General features: G+C 58.1%; 1 protein-coding gene across 5 annotated transcripts in view; it reads right to left on the bottom strand.

Annotated features, from left to right (window-relative positions):
* Positions 1–17100, bottom strand: part of NTN3 (netrin 3) — a 74968-nt gene that overhangs the window by 1742 nt on the left and 56126 nt on the right. For all 5 annotated transcript variants that reach the window (XM_075010558.1, XM_075010557.1, XM_075010559.1 and 2 more), the window contains 3 exons: positions 16225–16278; positions 2241–2315; positions 1–902 (listed from right to left, as the gene is read on the bottom strand). The exon at positions 1–902 is cut by the window's left edge and continues 1742 nt beyond it. In XM_075010558.1, the coding sequence (XP_074866659.1) occupies positions 574–902; positions 2241–2315; positions 16225–16278 (458 nt within the window). In that variant the 3' untranslated portion in view covers positions 1–573. The remainder of the gene's footprint in view (positions 903–2240; positions 2316–16224; positions 16279–17100) is intronic.

Consider the following 17100-nt stretch of genomic DNA (forward strand, 5'->3'; position numbering starts at 1 on the left):
GAGACAGGAGTGGGGGACGGTCAGTCAGGGACGTTCTCTGGGCTGTGCTACGCAGGAGGGCCAGGTCTCTTCCAGCCTCATAACCCAGGAACAGACATCAGGCCAGTCCCAGCTGTGATGGATGGGGAGGGGGCTGGAGAGCTCAGGCTAGTCCGTGCCCTACTGTGCAGAGGCCAAGCGAAGAGCTAAGGCCTTGCACTCGGACACTGGGCACAGTTTGGGCATGGAAGCTTCTCACCAAATGGGAAGCAGGATTGGAAACAAAGAGAGGAGCCCACAGGAGCGGGGCCCAGACAGAGAGGCCTTGGCTGATGTCCTCTGAGCAACTTCAGACCCACCAGCACTGGGCTCTCCCGCCACTTCCCTCTTCGTTAACACCTTGTTACTACTGTGCTGTTTTAATTAACACTGCGGCCCTGCTCCCCTCCCCGGCACACCCTGGCCCGGGCCCACGCACATGAAGGAACCCATCGCCAAATATACACTACAGAGTCCATTCCCCTCACATATATATACAGAGTCCCTGGGAAAGAGTCTCAAGAGCGCTCAGGGGTGGGGCAGACACCAAACCCATCAGGGTTTCAAACACTTCCCCTTCTTCTCCCGCCGCTGCAGTTTCCGCAGGCGCCGGGTCCAGGCATCCCGCCACTGGATGACCAGGCTGTTCTTGTCTGCCATGAGTCCCGGCCGGTCCGTGGGACTCTCGCTGATTCCCATGACCAGGTACTTCTTGCTGATCTGGATCTTGGGGCACTTGCAGGCCAGGTCTTTCATGTGGATCCACAGGAAGTTATCACCGCGCTTCACACGCTCGTCCCGGCATTTGTAGACTGAAAGGACGTTGATGGTGAACTTGGCCCAGTTGGCCACTGTCTCCATGTCTAAGACGTTCACTTGGACAACTAGGGGGAAGACAAGGCATGACGCTGAGAGTGACGCAAGTCAGCAGTGATGCCTCCCCACCTTATTCTGGCAAGAGGCCAATTTCCATGACTCATACCTTGTGGGATTGTTTCTGCTCTGAGAGGGGACCCACCCGCCTGCCCTTTAGGGAAATACTCTGGCCTGTTTCACGGTAGCTTCTCAGTGGCCCAGGTCTGCAAGGTCTCACCACACTTGGTAACTTGGCCTGAACGGCGCTTGCAATTTTTCCCTCTAGACGGTTTTGGGGGGTTAGAAATGGCTTTGTGAGGAAACCAAAAATGCTCATGGAAAATGTCTGGTTTTGCTAAAATTTCCCACACAAAATGAAAAAAAAATTAACTTTGTTTGTGATGGAAAATTTTAGCCCGTCCCTATTCAAAGTTTCCAAAATTTCCAGTGAAAAGTGATCAGCATTTTCAGCCCAGTCTTACCCAGCACTGCTATCCCCATGAGTCCTAATGCATCCAGTCCCCAGGGCACAGCTGTTTGTGGGCCAGAGGACAACCAGGACTGCTGAGTGCTCAGCAGAGGCAGCCTACTGCTGCCCAAACTGCACCTGCATTGCAGGACGTCCAGCTGCCACTTCATCTTGTTCTTCCAGACCAGCCTCGCTGGTCAGTGACATTCACCTGCGTGGGGCGGTTATACGGCTCTGAGAATTTGCTGACCAGCTGCCTGTGGCAGGGGCAGGACAGTGGGGACGCTGGAGCGGAAAGGAGATGCATTGGCCCTGGAAGTCACGAGGCAGCAAAAAGAGCGGGAAGGTCTGGCTCTCCCCTCGCTGACGCTGGGGTTGACTTGGACATATCTGATGCTTCAGCACCACGTGCTCAGATTCCTGCCTCCAATGGCCTAGCCAAGCCACTGACAAGATGGCCCTTAATTCTTAGCAGCTCTACCGGCTAGGGGGCCTGACTGCCCCTCGGGTGCTGAGGGCAAGGCTCAGCTGAGGAAAGATGGGGGATGTAGCCACTGGCTGGAGACCACCCCGGGCCATCAAACTACCAGCCGATGGCAACCACTCACGGTCCCAGCTGACCTTGGAAGCCTCTCTGTGGGCGCCCTGATCTCTGGCTAGGCTGAGGCCCAACAGGAGAGGCGCAGAGGCTGGGGGAAGTGTGGATGGAGTAAACACAGACTGATTTCTCCTCTGACTCCAGGAGAGCACGACCCACCTAGGGGCTCGGGTAGCGCCGAGTGGGGCAGTCCAGTTTGGTTCCCCTCTCAGGTCGGGGCTCGCCCGTCCAAGGCCAGGCTGCCTGTGTCCACTGGCCCTTCCCTGCAAGGCTGACTTCGGGTGGGAAGGAGCTGCTTACCGTAATCCTTCTTGCAGTATTTCTTCATGTTGATCTTGTAGTTGCCTTTGGCTGGCTTGCAGTACGAGTCACAGTCTGCAGAGACGAAACACAGCAAATTGAGCACTGAGCGGTTTCAGAGGAGCCCCGTGCAAGCCAAACCATCACGCCTCGGCACCGGAGCGTCTCAGGGGAGCCTGCACTGCTCACCAGCAGCAGTGCATGCTGGAACCAACCTGTGAGCATCCCACCACAACACCAAGCCCTTGGGGCCAAGCCCAGCAAAAGGCAACATCAGTTCACACAGCTGTTCTCAGACAACCTGCATCCTCAGTGTCTCCAGAGCGCTGAGCCAGCCCCCAGCTGATGGGGCTCCTTCGCCATCAGCTGAGCTCTCCCAGCGCACCGTACCGCAGCCGCAGACAGTAAAACAGCAGAGCTAACGAGACGTACCAGCAGCAGGCGAGAGGCCTGGAGGGGCACAGATTTTAGGGGTGAGCTGGTGGAATCAAGGCAGGAGGGTGCGGCCAGCCTGCAGATGGGGCGTGGGAGGAGAAGGGGACTGGAGTCTAGGGTCACACCCAGGCTCTGGGTACAGTGGCAGCAGGAACAGCAGAGCCCAGCCCCAGAGAGAAGGGCAAAAGGTACATCTGAACCTGTGGCGCCTCCCCAGCCCTGGCACACAGGCCGCAGAGGGAGCTCCTCAGAACACACTCCCTGCCTGCTTGCCTGGCGTGGGCTGGGGGCCTGGCACTGCTGGGACCGGACTGTCTGGTCTGGAGAAGTGGGTCTGTCCCACGAAAGCTCATCACCTAACAGATTATTTCCTTAGTCTCTAAAGTGCTACTGGACTGCTTTTTGTGTTGACAGTACACAGAGTGGCACGTCTTTCTCCCTGTTACTGTTTGTGCTCTCTGATTTTTTCCCCTTCCGTTGCCATCCCTGGGGCTGGGCTCACGCCCTAGGCCAGCCTTTGCGTGGCTGCTGCGGGGAGCCCTGGCCTTGCCTGGGAAGCAGAGCCATTCTGCAGTCTCTCTCCCCAGAGCGTCTGAGCCCCGGCTCCCCAAAGCAGCCCCCTCCCTCCCCAGTTCTTTCTCCTGCTGCCGGCCTGGGACAGCTGCATTTGTTTCTTGCTGCACATTCTGGGCTTTTCTCTGCCCATCGTTCTCCCTTTCTTCCCTGGCCCGCTCTCTGGCCGGCTCGGCGCCCGTTCCCCTGGGACAGGGCAAGCAGGCAGCGAAGCGCTCTTTGTTTGCGGTTGCCGGAGAGATCGGAGAGAAAGAAACCAAACCGAACGCCAACTTCCAGAACAGAAAGGGAAGCAAACCAGAAACACCACCGGCCCCCAGGGGCCGCGCCTTTCTCCCCTTCTTCCCAGCTCCCTTTTATTCCAGCCTTTGCGCTGCCCGCTCCAAATTTGTCACTGATAAAAGCAGCTCAGCACGAAGCTAATTCCTCAGCAAAGGGGAGCAAGTGCTGCCCTCCGCCCCCGCCTGCCCTGCCCACCTCTCCGCGCTGTGGAGCCCAGGGGCCACGGGGCTCTGCCTGCTGCGCTTTGTTCTGCTCTCGGTTTTCCTTCAGGGGCGCCCAGCACCACGCTCCGGCAGCCCATCTGACAAGGCCATGCCCACTGGGGTTGCGCGCTGGCAGAGGATGTTTGGTTGCTGGCCCCAGGGCTCCAGTCTCTCTCTTTACTCATAGCCCAAGCACAGCAGAGGGGGTTTCACTGAACACTTCCCAAGCCACCAAGGCACCGGAACCATGGCAGCTCTAGAGAGAGACCAGAGTTCATTCTCCAGGGCCTTGGCTTCTCCGCCGCGTGGCTGCCCGAGTGCCCTTGCAAAGGGCGTTTGGAAACACGGCCATGGTCCGAGACATCCTGCTCCTACCACGCAGGCCTCCGAGCCGCTGCCAGAGGGGAGGGACTCTGACCTGGCTCCGGGCTTTTAATGTTTGTGCCTCATGGGCAAAATTCACTGCTGTGCACCTCCTCTTTTCAGGCCTTTCCCCGAATAATGCGGGGGGCTCTTGGCTAACCCCCGACAACTCTAACCCAACTCGCCAGCCGGTGGAGCAGGGCTGCCTCAGAGGAAACAGGAGAGCATTTCACTGGCTGAGCTCACCACCGTGACTCCTGATTACACCAGGGGTTGAAAGACCAGAAGGAAGCCCATCGTGTCCCTGCTGGGTTTTGAATAACGCAAGCAAGGCTAAAGGAGACGACCACGTGAGGTAACGGGTCTGCCTACAAATGGGAAGGCTGAATGAGAGACAACTAAGGAGCAGATTAAAAGTACAGGAACGTCTCTGTAGCAGTTTAAGAGAGTCTGCAGGTCAGACCCTTCACTACTGTGAAAGGCACGCCTCCGTCTCGCAACAGCACTGCACAGGTTTGCACTGCAGGCTTTGGTACTATGGCTACAACGGTTAATTGAGTGTCCATTCTTGTGCAGGATAACAATGCTGTGACCCCGTAACTGATCTGTTGAGGCAGCACGACGACGAGGTGAGGCCTTGGGTGCATCGTCACTTGCTATGACTAAGGTTATCTGAAAACTGCTGGCTACGTTTGGGCTCTTTTGTGAGCTGGTTGCTCAGGCTGGTCAGTTGGAAAGCCTTGTCTCTTGCACAGAAGTTATTTCAGGCCCCAGTGCCCCAGTTGCGAGGGCCAGATTTCAGCCCATCCCTTTGGCTGCGATTATGGTAGAGCCACTCCGAACACAGACTTTCCATTCCACAAAATCTTCGGAGAGCTTGAAATATTTTTTTCATCCCAACCTGAAGGCAGATGCTAAAAAGACGGGATACACCTGCTCAGAACTGGAAAAGGTGGCCCAGGACAGGGGGTGCTGGTGAGTGGCTGTCCACGGCCTATGCACCAAGACGGAGGAGCGGAAGAGACTTATGCTACTACTAAATCCGGAGGAGAAGCCAAACTAGAACAAGCTTTCACAAAATGAAATTCTGATGCAAGCCAAACCTTGCAATTTTGGCCATTTATTATTTTTTCGACGTGACTTCACATAAAATAAATTTCAAACCAGTGGGATGTTTTGACATGTTTTGAAACCCATTTCCAAAATGAGCTTTCATGCAAATTGAGCTGCTTGGGAGAAAAAAGTTCATTTGCCTGGTGATGGCTTTTCTCAACAGCCAATTATTTTGTTGGCACGGTTTTGCCTGGCCCCCAGTTGTAGGGCCCTTGTGCAATGCACCAATTTAAGACATGGTGATTTAGCAGTGCCCCGAGTCCTAAGGATGCTTTGTAGCTCCTGCTTCCTGGTCGGTACCATAGATTGACTGCTTTGACGCCTGCCCTACAGTGGCATCCAGAACCCTCTCCCTGCTGCCATGGTGGAGACCATGGCTAAGCCAAAGAGGGCAGCTCTGAGATGTTGCTGGGCTAACGTGTCTGCTCAGCCCCAGGTACGCACCACCAAGGTTAACTGGGCAGCGCAGGCCTGGCCTGGTTGTTCCACACCTGTCCCGGGGCATCGCATGCAGCATTGGAGGCTTTGTCCGGAACAGGGCTCAAGGTGAGTCAAGATCTCATGCTTGTGTCTGTTCCCCTGCCTCACTCAGACCTGTACCTCTAACGCCGGGAGCCCCCCATGAGAGCCAGAGCCCCACTGGGCCATGCACTGGCTACGCGTGCTTCCAGGCCAACTCTGTGGGAGAGAGAATCACAGCCGTACGGCTCAGAGAGCAGCACCCGTCTGGCGCAGAAGGCCCTGGGGCCGGTCATGCTAGCAATCGCTTCCAGCCACCGGGCGGGGAGCAGCTGAAGGGGGTGGGCAGTGCTCGGTGGGCACACATGGCTCAATGTCAATCTGATTACAGGGACTTGGCTCGGTCCCTGCTACACCACTGTCTTTCTCAGTGTTGGAAGGGGGTCAAACGACAACTGTGTTGTAACCAGTCCCCTCACGGGGCTGCCAGTGCGGCACAGATGGGTCTGGGAGAGGCTAGGGTGAGTGACAGTTTGAGTCACAGAACTCTAGACCTGGGTGGGATCTCGAGAGGTCATCAAGTCCCGTCCCCTGCCCTCATGGCAGGACCAAGCACCATCTAGACCATCCCCGAGAGGTGTCTGTCTGACCTGCTCTTAAATATCTCCAGTATCTTCCACAACCTCCCCAGGCAACTTATTCCAGTGTTTGACCACCTTGGCAGTTAGGAAGTTTTTCCTAATGTCCAACCTAAACCTCCCCTGCTGCAGTTTAAGCCCGTTGCTTCTTGTTCTCTCTTCAGAGGCTGAGAAGAACAGTTTTCTCCCTCCTCCTTGTAACCTTCTTTGAGGTACTTGAAAACCGCTATCATGTCCCCTCTCAGTCTTCTCTTTTCCAAATGAAACAAGCCCAGTTCTTTCAATCTTCCCTCAGAGCTCATGTTGTTTAGACCTTAAATCTTTCTTGTTGCTCTTCCCTGGACCTTCTCCAATTTCTCCACCTCTTTCTTGAAATGTGGTGCCGAAAACTGGACACCATACTCCAGCTGAGACCTAATGAGCGCTGAGTAGAGCAGCAGAATGACTTCCCGGGTCTTGCTCTCAACACTCCTGTTAATGCATCCCAGAATCACGTTTGCCTTTTTTTGCAACAGCATCACACTGTTGACATATTTAGCTTGTGGTCCACTATGACCCCCTAAGTCCCTCTCCGCAGTACTCCTTCCTAGACAGTCACTTCTCTTTTTGTACGTATGAAGCTGATTGTTCCTTCCTAAGTGGAGTACTTTGCATTTCTCCTTGTTAAACTTCATCCTGTTTATCTCTGACCATTTCTCTGGTTTGTCCAGTTTGCTAACACCTCTCCCCGCAGCAGCCACTGCATGGCAGTCTTGCGACAAAGCCCTGGTGGGAAGAAGAGGTGGATGGGAAGCCCCGGGTGGATGGGAAGCCAGGGAGAGACAAAGCACAGCCAGCAGCTGGAAGGGCTTTGTAGGAATGGCCTTTAAAGCCAACATGCACTGCCAGGGATACCAGGCCAGAGAAAAAGCCATAAATCTGAGCCTCTCCTTTTTTTGGTATAACAATAATGTTTTTAAATGCCACAAGATGTAAACTAATCTACTTAGTTAGAAAAACATGTTCCTAGGGAATTGAGCGCTTTCTCTGGAAGAGACCAGGAGGGTTTCAGAGGAAAAAGAAGTTCTTTAAACAGACGGTTATTAGCTTGTAAATGCTGTGACGATCTCCCCAGGATGCACCACCCTGCCAGTCTCCCCACACACTCTGCTGCCAGAAGCTCATTGGCCTGAGCTGCAGAGGCCAGGGGGGAGAGGTTGGCAGCAGGGTGGGGTGGGGGAAATGGACTCACTAAGAAATGATGGGGGAAGTGGGCGGAGGAGACAGTGGATGAAGTTTTCAAGCTGCCAAAGGGCTGGATTTTCAAAGTTGTTTGGTTCCAACTGATACAGACAGGCACTGAATGGTATTTGCCACAGCACTGAGGTGCCTAACGCCCTTCAGTCCCATTTGTTTTCCATCTGCATCTTTAAGAACCTGGCTCCTGGCGTCCTGGGGTCCCCTCACCCACCTCCAGCAGGCACCCGGGAGCCCCAGTCCATTGGCACGTTTCCAAGTGGGGTGTAAGCTGTTGAAGATTCTCCCAGTGTCCCAGGAGGGAAGGAGGAGCAGTGAGGGAACAGAAGGGTCGAGAGACGCTGTGCTGTCCTGTGCTGTGCCGCTGGAGCGCAGGCCAGGGTGAGCTGCATTGGCACCAGGGCAGGGGCGTGGGGGACCTGTTTAACCCAACAGGTGCAAACCCCAGCTTGCCCTTGCTTAGAGGCATTCACTGTCTGTTGCTTTCCCACAGCTGCCCCAGGCCTAGTCCCCAGTGTAACGTGGCAGGAAGAGTTGGGGATGAAATGCAGACAGAGGGGCTGCGTCTACACTAGCAAGTTCTTTCCAAAGAGTTTCCGAAAGAAGGGGACTCTTTGGAAAGATCCCGCCGTGTGTCTCCACACAGAGCGCCGTCTTTCGAAAGCAAATCGAGGGAATGCGGCGCTCCTTTCGACAGCGCTCTCCCACGCCCGACTCAGGAAGAACGCTTCTTTTGAAAGAAAGCGTGTAGGGCCCTACTTTCGAAAGAGCAGGCCTCATGGCATCTGACTTTTCAATCCCTGGCCCACTCTTTTGAAACAGCGGGGGCTGTGTGGCTGTTCTCTTTTGACAGGGCAGATCACTCCTCTGATCCCCTGTTTTGTGTGTGGACGCTCTCTTTCAAAAGAGGGGCTTTCAGGAGACAACTTCCAGAAGGGCGTCTTTTGAAAGATCTCTGTAGTGTCGATGTAGCCAGGAGTTGCAGGATGGAACTGAAGAGGGGGAGCCATGGATCTGAGTCTGGGGGGGCGGGGGGGGGCAGCCAAGGACCTGGTGTGACAGGTGGGCGATAAAAATCGGAGAATAAACCAGACATGAACACGCAGGTAGCATCTTTGCCCCCCTGCAGCCACCCCCCAGCCCCGGCAGAAAGAAAAAAAGAAAAAGCTGCTCTGGATTTATGGTCATGATTAATATAATAAAAATGTGATTATGAAAGCCTGGAAATAGTTTTTGGAATTAATAATTTCAGCTTTTTATAAATGTCTGTTTTGTGCCGAGGAACATTCCTAGAATATAAAATTAATTTCTGCTTCAATTTATGTAAGAAACTTTAAAAAAGCACCAAGAAACCTGCCTGTCCCCTCCACCCCATCCCACCACATGGCCCCTGAGTCTCAGCTGCATTCAGATCACTTGAGCCTGTTCTGGTCGTGGAATGTGGCCTCAGAGTGGGGTATATTTAATTCCCAGCCCCCTTGTGCTCCCAGAGCAGTAGAAGTAGCCCTTACAGGGGCTGGGCAGGGTGGAACAAGCTGTTGGTGAAAGGGAGCTTGCATTGTGTAACCTCTCTGGTTCAGGCCCCAGGGTTTTGCCAGTACAGCGATGCTAGGCACGAATCCCCGCACCACTGACACGGCTACGCCAGCACAAAGGTGTCGCATAGGCCAGAGCAGCAACGTGAGCCCACAGCACCGACAAGCTGAGGCTGTGCGTCTCCTCTCGCAGAGGAGCCAAACGGAGCCACTGGTGTCAAAGTGGGCTGAGAGGAGTCGGGCCCTGGGCTCGCTGCCTGCCGGGGGTTTCGTACATGTCCTGGAATTTAAGGTGAGAAAGAGCCACCCGCCGATGGAGTCTGACCTCCACGCCTGCCCCAGCCGCAGCACCCGATCGCCTCTGCAGTGCCCCCAACGCCCTGGTGTAGCCGCTGGGGACTAGAGCCAGGCAGCCCACAGGAGGGACTGCGGTGGCACCCCAAGGCCCTACGTGGCCAGGAGACCCTTTTGTGAGAAGTGCCCCCGGCCCCCAGGCTGGGCCACAGCGCTTGGTGAAGGCCTGAGAATGGGGTGAGGGCTGGACAGCCCCAACTTCTCACCGGTGGTACTGAGCCGAGCTCTGCCGCTGCTGCCCGCGTGTGCGCAAGGCGAGAGCTCCTGGGAAGTGGCTCTGGCGTCGGCTGTGAGGTACGCGCCTGCGCTTAGCCGTCTCTGACTGGCGCCAAGCACACACGCCACTGCGCGGTTCCCTTCTCCCGGAGGGGTGGCACAAGCCGGGCAGAGCTCTGTGACGCTCACCTGCCTTGCACAGAAAGCCAGCCGGCCCCACGGGAAAATCTGATTAAACCCAGATGTGAATAAACTGACTCCCCGCCCCCCACCTACCTGGACACATTCTCCAGCCCAGCCTCTCCACCCGACCCCCAAGCCCACGCCCTCCATCCCTCCCTGCCGTCGCCCTGCAACGCCTTTTTCCACTTAACCGCGGCTCCGCAGCCCAGCCTGGAACATCCAGCACCCCCAGGAATGCTCTGAATGCGCCGTGCTCAGCAGGGGGACCGGGGCTGTGGCACTCGGCCAGGTGGGCACTGACAGGAAAGAGCTGCTATTCGTGGGAGCACAGAGGGGGCAGGGGGTGCGTGTGAGAGAGCCAGCACTCGAGCGGATGTGCGCTGGGGGTGTCTGTGTGTGCTCTGGGGGTATACGAGCATACGGCGTGGGGGTCCCTGGGGGCCTGAGACCAGAGTAATTCCACTCATGTCAGTGCAGAGCTCCTGGAGCGCCCCAGGGAATGAGAGAAGCAGCAGGCAGCGTGTGTAGGAGAGAATGTCGGGGGTGCGCGTGTGTTGTGTGTGCGAGAGACGGCGGACGTGGGACACTCGCCAGCCACCCAGCCGGAAGTCGTGGCGCATGTTGGGTGTATCTCTGTGAGTGACAGTCCTATGGGAGTCCACAGGAGTGCAGGAGACCATGAGCAAGGGTAGGGGAGACAGCCAGGGAGAGAGACCAAACCCCAGCCCTGGCACTACAGGGGTGAACCCCCCAACACGGAGGGCAGCTGCACGAGCCCCAGTGGGCCGTGGGCATGTGGGAGCACGAGCGAGTTTGCACATCTGGTTTACTTCGCTGGGCTGTAAAAAAAGCGGCATATTTTGTTTTAAGAGCGATGTAACTTAATTAGGTGTTACGGCTGCAAACCTTTTACTGCTGACTTTGAATTCCTTTAAAGCCCTGCGACACACGCGGCCGCTTTTTGCTCATTCTAGTGGAGAACGAGTGCAGAGCAGAACGCTTTAAAATAACAATAATGATGATAATAATAAAGCAGGGCCCTGACCACTGGGTTCCAGAGTGAGCCTGACGCTTGGATGGAAGGGGGCTTGGGGCCAGACCGCTATCGGACGCCTGGGCTGCGGGAACCAGGCGACGCCAGCTGGGCGGATGGAGATCGGAGGGGAAAGCCAGGGCTCAGCCAGGGCCGGGAGCGGGGGAGGAAGGGGGAGCCAAACACCTGAAAAGCAGGAGGCTTGAAACAATGAAACACTGTTCCAGACACCTCAAAGAATGTACCACACCTGCTGGGGACGCTGCAAGCCCTGGAGATGAAAAGAATGGCAGGGGGTGGGGGAGGCTTTGCTGGGGGCTCACCAATGCTGTGCGTAAGTCGTCACTGCACTGCACGGGGGGGGGGGGTGAGCTTGTGGGGCCCTCGCACACACAGCCCCACGCACGCGTGCCGGAGTGCTCCTGCCTGGAGACGCCCCCAGGCTTCCTCCGGGCCGGGAGCTGAAGCCGACCTGCGTGGGGCAGATCCGGAAGGGGGGAGGCTGGCCCAAGCAGTTGCCCTGCTGTTGGGAAGTAAATGCACGGGGGGCCTTGGCCCTTGGGTTAATGGCTCCACAGGGAAAGGGGGGCCAGGGTGTGAGTGCTGGCAATGGCTGCCGGGGGAGAGGAGTCGGCAGAGCAGTGGAAAAGGGGCTGCCCTAGTGCTGTGCTGCAGTGCTGGTCGAGGGCTGAGCCCGGAGGAGGGCAGAGCAGGGCCGGCAGGGCAGGGGAGGCGGGAGGGGTAACAGGTGCAGGAGGGGCGCGCTGCCCACGCGCTGTGCGCACACGGCTGCCAGGCTCTCTGCACTGCTGCTGCTGTCTCGGGATGGCTGCCTCATTCGCCCCCCTGCTTTTCCCTTCTCTCACCTGCACCCCGGCACCTCCACCGACTTCCACGGTACCAGGGCTGGTACACCCGCCACACCTGGGCTTGGCGAGCACCAAGTCTGCCTGGCACCCGCTGCCCCTTTCCCCAGCGCACTGTACCCCACCAGGGCAATAGAAGCCAGCCTGGGCGTTAGTCTGAGGCTGGGGAAAGGTGAAGCAGGTCACGGAACCTTAGGTCTGGAAGGGACCCCAGGAGGTCGTCCAGTCCAGCCCCCTGCCTGAAGGAGGAACAACCCCAAATAAATCATCCCAGCCAGGGGTTTGTCAAATTGGGACTTAAAAGCCTCCAGGGACGGCGATTCCCCCACCTCTCCAGGTAACACATTCCAGCGCTTCACCACCAGCCTGGGGAAAGAGTTTGTCCTAAAATCCAACCTGCACCTCCCCCTTTGTAACTTCAGACCATTGCTCCTTGTTCTGCCATCCGCCACCACTGAGAACAGCCCCTCTCCGTCCTCCTTAGCACCCCTCTTCAGGAAGCTGAAGGCTGCCATCAAATCAACCCTCCCTCTTCTCCTCTGTAAACTAAATAACCCCAAATCTCTCAGCCGCTCCTCATAGGCCTTGTGCTCCAGCTCCCTGATCATTTTTGTTGCCCTCCGCTGGACCCGCTCCAATGTGTCCACACCCTTTCTGTACTGGTGGGTGACGTCCCGCAGGGGGCAAGGCCTGGGGCAGAAGGATGGCCAGTGGCACAGGCTTAGCCAGGCTGCCATAAGAACAGGGCCAGCTGGACTGGGACACGTGTGGGCTGAAAGGCAGTGAGGAGCGCAGGGGAGTCTGAGCAGTAAGCGGGGATGGCTCTGATTGAGCCCAGGGGATCCAGGTCCCGGCTCCCCTGGGGCGGAGGGGACGAGGAAGCAGAATGCCAGGCCAGGGCCAGCTGGGCACACCAGGAAGGGAACCCCAAGCGGCCCAGCCATGTGGTGTCTGCGACTGGCAAGTGTGGGAGCGGGGGCAGGAAGCCGTGCACATGACCCCGCCTGGGCAGAGCTGCCTCACCTGGCCTTTGGCATCTCTCACAAAGGCAGGCAGCCTGCCCTGCTCAGCGGCAACATCCAGGCCCCCCAGAGCCACTCGCCTCTCCCCAGCTGATGCCTGAGGTGGACACAGTATGCCAGCCGGCGGTGCGGTGCTGAGAAGAGGCAGTCCCCCAGGGTGGGTGCACACAGACCGGGAGATGCTGCCGCCGGCTGAAAGGACCCGAAGTGGAGCAGAGCAGGACAAGCCGAGAACGGCCCTGAATTTCTATTTACAAAACTGCTCCGCAGTGAAAATTGGCCGAGCAGCTGTGAACCGGAACTCCACTTCTGTGCCCTGCGGGAACAGCCGGTGGGTGCGGCTCCAGGAAGAAGCAGGCCCCACACTCCATTCCTGGGCTGGCCTGGCCTCTAGCTCCCCCAAAGCGATGGGCTTCGCGTGGCAGGAGATCAGCCGCCATCCCAGTGGTCCTCCCTGGTTTTAAAAATCTGTGCGTCCAAGAGGAGGAGGGGCCAGAACTGGATCTCTGTGGCTCCCGGGGTGGACTCTGCCTTGGAAGTATCTGAGCTAGAAGCTGGAAAACTTAACACACCAACTCCTCCGATAAAACTACAGGCAGAGTAACCCGGACCTGCTCCACTGCAGCAAAGTGCGCGCTAAGGCCTCCCCCGGGTGTGCTGTATTTCTAGCCAGCTGCAAGTCTCAGGACCCACCCGCTCTGTCAAGCACTGTGCGTGTGTGGGGGGGGGCATCAATTAACTCCTCTCAAAGCGTAACTGAAGTCTGGGGGTCAGCACTGGTGGGAAACAAACCCTGAGCCTTCCTTTCCAAAGGAACCTCCCTTCTGTCGTGGTCCCGAGGAAACCGTCTACTGCCCCAAAGCTCCTGTATCCAAGGGACCTGGGAAGTGGTCTTGAATTTGGTCCCCACCATCTTCCCTGCTGTGATGTGTGTGTGTGAGTGGCTCATATAGGGTGGGGGGCTCCTGCTGAGGGTAACCTGGTGCCCAGGTGACACCTCTGGGCTGCAGACAAAGGAGGAGGTGGAGCCTGAGGGGTTTGAATTGGGAGTTGGAAGCAGCGAGTCTGGGCTGGGAGAGAGAGAGACAAAGGACGGGGCAAAGCCCCAGCTCCGGGGGCCCCTCGGGGCCTCCGCTCCCCAGCATGGGTTAGACTGGCCGTCTCTGCTGGCTGCACTGACTCCTCTGTACGAAGCTGTGCCCTGTTGGCTAACAAACCCACTGTTCTCCTGCCAAGTGAGAGTCACTCCTGCCTGCGGCCGGGGTGCAGAGCCTGGGGACCCCTGAGCCCCATCACACCTGCCACACAACCAAGCCCAAGGAAATCCCTCCAGGTGCCCACTGCCCCCCAGGTAGGGGTGAAAAATGGTGCCCCTGACTGGCTGAATGGGCTGCACCAGCTGCCATGTCCCGCTCCTGGCTCAGCCTCCTGCAAGGAGCTGCTGGGGAGCAAGGGCTGGAACGCGGCTGCCCACCCCTCTCTCCTGGCAGTGGGGAAGGTAGGGCCTGGCCAAAGGGCTCCGGCTGGGAGAGCACTCGGCCCCACCCACCCCATGTCAGACTGTGCGGCTACTCCAGTCCCCCCCGCAGGACGGCGCTGGCAGGAACGAGGGGCTGGGGGCTGGGAGAGGCGAGACTCCTCCAGCCAGAGATGCATGAGGGAACAGCCGCACGGGGCCCACTGATCTCTGCCAGCCCACGGCAAGGACGCAGCCCAGCCCAGCTGCATGGCCCAAGCCGCCGGCCTGGCAGGGAACTCACCGCCCACATGCCGGGATTGCGGTGCAACGCAACAGGCTCCTTATGGGCATGCTGGGCCGAGCTACAGACGTGTGCCTGGCACCCCTATGCTGACAGCCTCGGAGCTGGGGGAAGCCCTGTAGCCCAGCGGGGCTGGGGGCAGAGCCCCATCTGAGCGAGCACTGGCCCATCTCAGAGGCACATGTCCTGACAGGGTGGGGGCAGTCCGAGCTGTGCCTTGGAAATCAGACCCAGCCCGACGATGGGGGGCAATTCCCAGGGGCTCAGCCATTCAAAGCGGCACAGGGCCACTACTGCCAGCACAGTGCCAACAGCCGTGGCTGGAGCCTGAGGCCCTTTCAACCACGGCTGGTGTGCCAGGCGCTGCTGGAGGTCCAGCAAGGGGTGCTTGGGCAGCCTCGCCCCTTCTGGAGCATGGAGCCTCCCCTTGCCAATGGGCCTGGCAATTCTGTACCCCCCCGGCCCGACTCCCTGGGGCAGCCCAAAGCAGTGGGACAGATGGGATGGCTGGTGAGAAAGGCTGTCACCCATTCACCTTTGGAGACCATCTCCAGGCCTGGCTTCGGCCACCTCCCTGGCTCTGAGCCTCTCCCTTGGTGCAGCTGGGCCCAGCGGCAGCCCTACACCTCCACCCCCCGGGCAACATCAGGGACCGTCCCCAGGCCTGGACTTCCACCCTGTGCTGAGGATGGAGCTGGAGTACGTCACTCAGAAGAGGCGGGTTGCCAGGCTGGAGCCCTGGATCTTGCTGTCCTCAGCTGTGGCTCCAAAAGCTGTCCCAGCCCCACTGGGCTTAGCATGCAATCGCCATGCAGCTGGCACTTGGCGTCTCTTGCTCCTCCCCCCGGGTGTGCCGCCACCAGTCTGCTGTCCTGCCCCTCAGAGAGCCAAGCGGCAGCTGGCTCAGGCCCAGCCCGGGAGGGGCAGGGGGATGCAGACAGGTAGGAGCTCGCCGCAGGAGGACAGTCCTCCATTCGCAGCTGAAGCTGTCCAGGGATGCTCAGAAATCAGCGACAGCCAGCCATGCTCTCTGCCTGCGTGGGCAGGCCAGGCGCTCCCCACTCTCAGGAGTCCGCTAGGACTGCATCTGTGCCAGGCCTTGCGTGGGAGGGCAGGGTCAGGGGAGGCCCCCACCTCGGGACTGGCCTTGCTGGCTCTGAAAAGAGAACTCAGCAAGTGCCCTGGTGCCGCAAGCTGATCCATTTCTCGCCCTGCCTCCGGACAGCGCGGCCGTGGGACGGACACCATGGCCTGAGAGCCTTGGAACAGAACAGCGGGCTTGGAAACCACACGTTCCCTGAGGAGGAGGAGGCACAGAGCTCTGGGGAAAGCTCTTGTGCTTGGACAAGATTAAGGAAACCAGCCCTCCTAATCCCAGTGTGAGAAAGCCGCAGGTCCCCTCCCGCAGGGGGCTGCTCCAGGCCGGCTGCTAGCTCGCCTGTCAAGCTTCTGTGGCTGGCTTCCAAAAATAAACAGGATTTAAGCCTCATTTGCATATGCTGTTTCTGGCGGGAGGAGACCTTGCCCCCTGAGACCAAGCTGGACTTGAGGGGGTTGCTTGGTGGTCGACGCCAGCACATTCTCAGAGCAGGGGACAGCGGGGCGGCCTCTGGCACCAGCCGGGGGAAATACAGCTAGACGGGGAGACCTGCGAGGTGCCCAGAGAGTGTTCTGCCGCTGCTGTCTTTTGTACCCGGGGTGTGCGGCACTCACCTGCCGGCTCTTCCGTGCTGGTGACCACGGAGGTCGGGTTGATGGCCGGAATCTCTGGAAAAGAACGGGTTAGATTCTAAGGGAAGGGGCTTGCCAGTGCAACCCCTGGGAGGGGTCAAGACCTGCTCCCCACTGGCAGAGACGCCATGGCTTGTGGCAAGGAAGGACAAAGCAGCTCCTCCTGCCGATTTCCTTTGCTGCTGCTGCAGGGCAGCATCACAACACACACCACTTGGTGCCTCTGCCAGCTGGGCTGGATGGAGCCTTGGACGTCACAGGGTCCCTGAGGGCAAAGTTCTGGGAAAACCATCGTGGGCACCAGCTCTGCTTCCGGGTACCCGAGGCCAAGCATGCTGCTGGAATAACTTGGGTGCCTTCAATGGCGTTAGCGCCTGGAGGAAATTAAACTTGGCCCATTGTAATTAGGGCCGACTCTTGGTGCCAGGAGCTCTACGTTGACACCAGGGCAGCCGTACTCCAGGCTTGCACTGATGCAAGCAGAGGCAGAATTTGGCCTGGGACTCAGCGAGCCAGAGCAAGCCCCTCGCTTGGAAGAGCTGGCCGGCGTGACGGTGTTATCGCTGCCTGGATGGCAGGAGAGGGACCATCTCAGCCAGCGTTCCCGGCCCTGTGCCTTTAGTTCACAGGGCTGGGAGGTGTGCAGCTGCCCCATGTGCTCCACAGGAGCAGGACTCAGCACTCAGCAGGGGTCCCCGGCCTGGCCTGGTGAAGACCATTTCTGCTTATGAGCTCCCTGCCCCAGAGTTCCTTTAACCTTGCCCATTTTTGCCTTATTCTTTTCTTAACCTGATTTCTGTTCAAGCAGTTGTCTTTGCCATGAGCTGTGAGTCCTGCTCCGTGCACCAGGGAAACAAC

The sequence above is a fragment of the Carettochelys insculpta genome, chromosome 16 (assembly GCF_033958435.1).
Source record: "Carettochelys insculpta isolate YL-2023 chromosome 16, ASM3395843v1, whole genome shotgun sequence".
NCBI lineage: Eukaryota > Metazoa > Chordata > Testudines > Carettochelyidae > Carettochelys > Carettochelys insculpta.